Raw genomic sequence first — 7,591 nt, forward strand, 5'->3', positions numbered from 1 at the left:
AGTGAGGTTTTTTCTTATATGTCATTTTTCTTTTAAATTTTGGCATCCACAAAAATATTCCATTACTATTATTAAATAGTGGTTCGAGTTATTGAATTTTGATTTTGTGATTACTATTCTTATTCATTTTATATATATATATATATATATATATATATATATATATATATATATATATATATATATAAATAATTGATGAACAAAATTTCAATATTCTAATTTTGCATTCAAAGTTTACTCTTTGATCACAAAGAAACTTAGAAGTAAAATTAAAAACTGCACAAATACTAAATATTTTAATATAACAAATGAAAAATGTCATTTGTTAATTGTCAAATAAAATAAATAATTAAGAAGTTGCGTCATGCTTTGCAGTAAACAAAGTAACTGAAATTCGAAAGCATTTTATATATTCCTTCAGTAAACAAATCCAGTTATCTAACATAACATTTTTATTCATTCTATGTTCCTCATCCCCATATCTTTCTTAATTTTTAGTAAAAGCAAAAGCTTACATTTCCCCAATCTTCTAAATTTACGTTCAAATTAGTTTTTACAATTTAATCTTACAAGTTCTTTACTTTTAAATTGTGGTCTCTTCTCATGCTCCGCATTACTACTTTGCACTGCTCTCAAATTTAAGTTTCTTGCCACCAAATAGCATTTCGGAGAATTTATATTAAATTTGCTTTCTTTTCTAGATTCTTTAGATTCAAATGTTATATTTTATATAATAAAATTATATAAAATTATTATTCTCTATATAATTATTATTATTATGGATTAACATTAATAATAAATTAAGTTATTCGTTAATATTAATTATTATATGGGTAATATATATATAAATTTTGGGTATTCTGATAAACGATCTGTGATGGGGTTGGATTGTTTAATAAACGGGGTCTGTGATGGGCTTGAATAATCAGATACATTTTGAGAGGTCCCTGGTCTCTGCTGAGGGGATATAAAACCGATACCCATTAGTCAATTTTAATGTAACAACGTAAAATACTTTTACGCTTGAAAATATCTATCAGAAAGAGAACAGCAACATCTCATACTACGTGCTTTCATGGATCCTTCATTAGTTCCAGGTACACAATTTTTAACTCATACTTGAATATATTGTATTATTGTATCTTATTCATATATTATTTCTATCATCAAATACATTCTATTTTCTTACCCATTTTTACATCTTAAGTTGATGAACAAATTACTGATTATAGAATAAAAAAACAAACAACACCCCAATGTTTTCATCAACCTAATACTATCATGTGTTTGTTCACATAACAATGATATCATCACAGGTGTTTGGTGACACAGATTTTTGCTGTCAGAAAGACGATGATTCGAATTATAACGCTATCAGAAAGGAACATATTATTACATGCCTTTCTTATCATACCCATCAACAACATATATAAAACTTGCATATAATGTATGTACGTGAATGAACAATTCATATATATAAATAATATATAGTGTATAAGAGATCAAAAGGTAGTGTTGATCTGTTCAGATTTTAACAATTGCGAAACACAACCGAGAAGAGACTCTGAAAGACCAAAGATGCAGCGTATGATGGAGTTCAAGATGATTCTGACGCACAATCTGGTTCCATCCTTTTGTTAAGTTGTAGATGCAAGTTTTTTCCATGTTCCACTTCTTCAAGCACATCTTGTACTCATTCAAAGATGGATCCAACACAGTCACTGGCAACCCAACAAGCCTTCCATTTTCTTTGATACTCTCATTCAATGACGACTCCTCAGTTTCTGAAAGAAATTTGTTGGCAATCTTCGAAGGTGGAATGGACAAACGAGCATGCTTTGGGTTCACATCTGTACTAAAAAGTGTCTTTTCGATCACAAACTTCACCTCAGATCCATTAAGTTCTTCAATCTTTTCTTGAAATTCTCTTGGCAGCAATGCATCATCAGATTCATGACCTTCTTCCTCATTCTCCACACTTTCATTGTTTCTCAAGTCATGCTTATTCTTTTGTTGTTCCTCTTCGTATGCACTAAATAAGGACACTGCGTCCAACAAATACTCAAACTTTGATTTCTTGTCACTGCATCCCTTCTCCTTCTTCATTATCTTTGGTGGGTTATCATCACTTTGTTGGAAATGACTAAAATGACTAACCCTTTTTGTTGATCTGAATCGGAATAGGTCATCATTGTTGCTTCTGCTGCTGCTACATCCTTCTTCAGTCTTTATTCTCTTTGATGGTTTATCATTACTTTCTGCTTCTTTCTCTTTCCTTTTGAGACTGCTTTCACCCATTTTCATGGAAAACTCTTCTCCATAAAGAGAATGGTTTTCTTCTTTGGCAAGAAAGTCACTCATCGTTGAAGTCCGATCATCTCCATTTCCAACTTTCTTCTTTCCAACTGCTTTAAGCATTTTCTCTTTCATTGCTTTGTGTTTCACTCTACACTCTTCACCTCTTGTAAATTAGACCAATTTTGTTTCTGTGTTTTGCATTTCATCAACTCATCTTTATATAAATAACATGCAAAAAAGATAAAACTAATTTTTTAATAGTATATTCATATCAGTACAAATATTTTGATTTAATAATTAAGGTAATATGATCAGATCAATATAATTTTAGTTAATAGGATAATATTTGTGTAATTTTTTTTTATATATATATTATAGATTATGCTATTGTTAAACTTAGAGATAAGTTTTATTTTATAAGATATTGTGTAGATTTAGTATATTTCTGATTATGGGAAATTTAATTGATATTTTTTCATTAAAATAGATTTTTATTTTATATGATATTGTATACAGTTAGTAAATTCTTGATTATATGAGATTTTAAATTTAGTAATATAGACATTGTGTAAAAGAAAAGAGAAACTTTGTTTATATTTCATGTTAACTTACTGTTTTTCAGCCAAATGTTACACAGTAGAGAAACCAAGTGGCAAACCGGTTCAAACATAGAACATAATTGGCTAATATATGTTTTTTATATAACGGAAATAACATGCAGAGATTATTTTTACTTTATCATCCAATAATTTACTTTTAGTTTTATATTTGTATTTAAGGTAAATATATATTAGTTTTGTTATTATTATAATGATTATAAAACAATCCTTTAAGTTGATCACAACTAAGAATTTATTCTTAAAACAAATAAAATAAAATATGTTTTATACTCTTAGAATTAATAGTTATAATATATATATATATATATATATATATATATATATATAAAAGACTTCTCATTTCTTTTTTACAATTTTTTTCTTACTTTACCCTTCAAATTATTATTTTTATTTAAATTTAACTTGTTTTATAAATTTAATAATGTTTTTAATTTAACTATTTTTTAAAATAATTAATTAATTTTATTTACTAAATAAATAAAATATATATAATAATATTTATTTTTAAATTATAATTTCTTTATCATGAACAGTTACGCACATTTGTTTTCACAAATGTAAAATAAAACATATTTGTGTTTTTATCTTTATATATATATATATATATATATATATATATATATATATATATATATATATATTTTAGTCAAAAGAATATTTTTATACCATATTAAGAAACGTAACAAAGCATGAAAAAAAAATATATTCCGCTATTAATTCACATCCAGGTTTTACACAGCATACTTTTATATTGAAAGTTTAAAGACTTAATTACTTTATTCAGTATTTTTGTTAAATAATATTAAGTCGGTATTTCAATATTTTATTTTTATTTCGATTTGATTTTAATTTTTGTAATATAATTCAATTTTATCTTTATCTTTACAAATAGTTATACACAAACAGTATTCAAGTCAAAAATTAACAATAATGATAATATAGAATCTGATTATAAAAGTCAAAAATAAATTAAGATAAAAACAAATTGAAGGACAGGGACTGAGATACTTATTAACAAAAATAATGACAAAACAGAAGTTATTAAGTCAAATTTAAATTAAAAAAAAAAACTATGAATGAAAACATTCATGATAGAACAAACCACAAATTATGATTAAACTAAATGTAACATCATAAGGTTACATCTGAAGACAAACAATTTTAGAAGTAAAATTATAACATACCCAATTATCAATTATGCAAAAATTGCAGCATCTTTTCCAATAGCATTTATTAACTTTTAATTGAGTTTAAGTTTAGTTTAAACTGAATTCATTTAATTATGCAGGTGAAGAGACAAGTGCAACAAAAATTTAAAGAAAACATAAATTTATATAATTTTATCATTTTATAATTTAACTCATAACTACAATATAAAATAATAGAATTTTATAATTTTACGAGTTAAATATTCATTTTGACTACTTTGATTTTATTATGACGAAGTTTATATTATTTATTAATTTTAAATGATTTCGTCAATTGATTTGTTATTGAAATTACGCAGATATTATAACAAAAAATTAACACTCGACTTAACAAGGAATTTGTGTTATCAGTTAGTTTCCTTATAAAATTATTAAGATACGTGCAGTTGTTTGAAAGAAATCAAAATTATAGTTAACTAAAATAGTCCTTAATATTTGATATATGAATTCATTCATGTCTTTAATCCTATTTTAAGCTACCTAATATCTCTACCTCTGAAAAATAGACTAAATTGGTTAAATTGAAATAGTATCATAGTTTCATTGATTGTATATATTCAGGTTCCATTTAACAAACTGCACAATCTAACTTGAAAAATTACTTTCACTGGCAAACTCCACTTTTTATTTGTCCACAATAAATTACATGAGGACTCAATAGAAAAGATTCAGATTGAAAAGGAAACGAAAAAGAGAAATAAGAGTTGACAACCAAGTCTTCACGTAGCTCAACACAACTCTAAAAGATAAACTTTACATGCCTAAAAATGTATGATAAATTTTGGAAACCTTTAGAATAGCTTTCCTTTCTGGGTTCCACTCCTCATCATTGTACAAAATTCGTCATAGTTGATTCTACCATCCTGAGAAACCACAAAATTCAGTGTTAACTATGGAACTAGAATACAAGATGAGTAATAAATAATACTTTCACTTGCAAAAAAATGTTACAGATACCACAAAAGTTCACTCTTTTTATGATTATTTTACTCTCAAAATGTGTTATCAAATGAATGTAGTGTGTGTCAAAGTATGGACTTGCATTATCAGTGTCAACTTCAGATATAATTTCCCTGATTGTGGCCTCATCTCCCATACCATTCTCCTTCATGGCTGTTTCCAGTTCATCTCTTGTGATATACCTGTGATGGAATCAAACAAAAAAAACTTACATGTGTCATTTTTCTTCAAATTCTAAATAGAGACATTCATTCATTGATTAATGAAATGATTGGTAATGAATGTGCTCTTTGGTTTTGGAAGAAATAGGATTTATGGTATATGATCTTCTTCATTTTTGAGAACTGAATTCAACTGTCCAAAGAACTGAGGCTGAGAATGCATACTATGGAAAATTCACAATAGATGAACTTACCCACTCCCGTCTTTATCAAAATATTGGAAGGCCCCATAAAGATGCTCATCTCTCTCCAACCTGTATCTGTGCATTGTTGCAGTGATGAATTCTATGTAATCAATTGTTCCATTTCCGTCTACATCAGCCTAAATTAAGGAAAAGAATGTAAGCTTCAAAGAACATGGAAAAAACATTGAATGACAAATATTGTTGAACTTGACAACAACTTACGGCATCCATAAGTTGTCTCACTTCAGCTTCAGTTAGCTTTGAGCCAAGTCTTTGCAATCCTGCTCTCAGTTCCTCATAGGTGATTGTACCACTGTTGTCAGTGTCCATATTTGTGAACATTGCCTTCAGACCTTGGATCTCTTCTTCAGAAAGATTTTCAGCAATGACCTAAAAGATCATTCAAAATGCAAACAACTTAGGTTCAAACATAAGTCACAAAAGATTCAAACAATTCAGAGTAACACTAAGTAGAATTACTGACTAAAATAGACATTGTGTTAAAATTAGCTCTCTATTTTTAGACAGAGGTGAAATATGTTATGAAATTCAAACACAGTAAACATAAAAGAGCATTGTGGTCTCTTCATGCATCTTGTGGCTGGACTAACCTTGAGGGCTAGTTTTTTTAGTTTGTTCATTGCTCTGAATTGCTTCATTCTGGAAAGCACTGCACTGTCTATTGGCTTGTCAGAAGCATTGCCACCTTCTCTAAGCCACGGGTGTTCTGATTATTCAAACAATACACAACAAGCAAACAATTAGCAGACAAATTACAATTCATTAACCAAGAAAAATCTTAAGGATGCTGCAATGAACACTATACAGATATAGTTTATTGAATTTCAATGAGGATAAAACATATATAATACAAGTTACCTACCTAGAACCTGAGCTGAAGTAATGCGTTTCTTTGGATCCTTTGTAAGCATTTTGCGAACAAGGTCCTTAGCACTGCTTGATATGTTTGGCCATGGATTGCTTTCAAAGTCAATATGACCCTTCAATATGGAATCAAATATTCCCTTTTCCGTCTCTACAACACATGTTTCATGAAAAAATTAGTCAAGTGCAAAATAGCATTAAGCTAGCATTTTATCAAACATCTCAAAGTCAGAGTGTACCTGCCCAAAATGGAGGTACACCACTAAGTAAGATATACAGCATTACTCCTGCACTCCATATATCTGCTTCCTTCCCATAGCTACGATTAAGAACTTCTGGAGCAACATAGTAAGCACTGCCAACTATGTCCCGATACACTTTTCCTGTACAGAAATAATCAGAAAAAAAAAAATGAGTATATGTTCATAGTGGAAGATAAAGATATGTACATTTTATTCTCAGCTATGCCAGAATCTACATACTACTTATCTTTCAGGAATGCACAACAAGTTAATTCTCATAACAGAAGACCAATAAATGGATAACAAATGTACCTTCTTCTATGAAAACCGATAAACCAAAATCTGTGGCCTTGAGAAGTCCCTTATCATCCTTACTGGATAACAAGAAATTCTCTGGCTTCAGATCCCTATGCATCACTCCCATAAAATGGCAGATGTTAACAACCTTAACAATCTGTCTACACAACGAAGCAGCAGCTCTTTCACTGTAGTGCCCCTTGGCAATGATCCTATCAAAAAGTTCACCACCAGCACACAGCTCCATGACCACATGAACAGAGTTCTTGTCCTCATAAGAACCTTTGAACTCCACAATGTTGGATTGTCCACTCAAATGCTGCATAATTTGAATCTCCCTCTTCATATCCTCCTTGTCATCTCTTCTCACAAGCTTCCTCTTTGAAATGGACTTGCAGGCATATTGCAAACCAGTTGAATTCTCAGTGCAGAGATAAGTCACCCCAAATTGGCCTCTCCCCAATTCTTTCCCAAGAGTATAGTGCTGCTTAACATCCTCAAATGGCTTCCCTGTGATTGTGTCAGCCTTGTGAACATGTTTTGGGCCTGGAGAAGGAACAGTGTGCCTCCAAACAGCGTGAGGAGCATGTTTCTCGGGTAATTGGTTCACAAAGGGTTCATGGCTCTTGTGATTGTGGGCTCCCCCAACAGCATTTCTGTAACCAATGTGCTCTT

At 29.5% G+C, this 7,591-nt stretch overlaps 2 protein-coding genes across 2 annotated transcripts in view; both read right to left on the reverse strand.

Annotated features, from left to right (window-relative positions):
• Nucleotides 1–1,524: 1,524 nt before the first annotated feature.
• Nucleotides 1,525–2,430, reverse strand: LOC114195170 (B3 domain-containing protein At2g24670-like). The gene has a single exon (XM_028085561.1). The coding sequence runs from the start codon at nt 2,428–2,430 to the stop codon at nt 1,525–1,527; it is 906 nt and encodes a 301-aa protein (XP_027941362.1).
• A 2,294-nt stretch (nt 2,431–4,724) lies between these two features.
• Nucleotides 4,725–7,591, reverse strand: part of LOC114194606 (calcium-dependent protein kinase 2-like) — a 7,904-nt gene continuing 5,037 nt past the window's right edge. The window contains exons 2-9 of the mRNA XM_028084943.1: nt 6,932–7,591; nt 6,617–6,760; nt 6,376–6,528; nt 6,104–6,219; nt 5,715–5,882; nt 5,502–5,629; nt 5,169–5,268; nt 4,725–4,989 (exon numbers count right to left, since the gene is read on the reverse strand). Of these exons, the coding sequence (XP_027940744.1) occupies nt 4,918–4,989; nt 5,169–5,268; nt 5,502–5,629; nt 5,715–5,882; nt 6,104–6,219; nt 6,376–6,528; nt 6,617–6,760; nt 6,932–7,591 (1,541 nt within the window). The 3' untranslated portion in view covers nt 4,725–4,917. The remainder of the gene's footprint in view (nt 4,990–5,168; nt 5,269–5,501; nt 5,630–5,714; nt 5,883–6,103; nt 6,220–6,375; nt 6,529–6,616; nt 6,761–6,931) is intronic.

Source organism: Vigna unguiculata, chromosome 8 (genome assembly GCF_004118075.2).
Source record: "Vigna unguiculata cultivar IT97K-499-35 chromosome 8, ASM411807v1, whole genome shotgun sequence".
Classification (NCBI taxonomy): domain Eukaryota; kingdom Viridiplantae; phylum Streptophyta; class Magnoliopsida; order Fabales; family Fabaceae; genus Vigna; species Vigna unguiculata.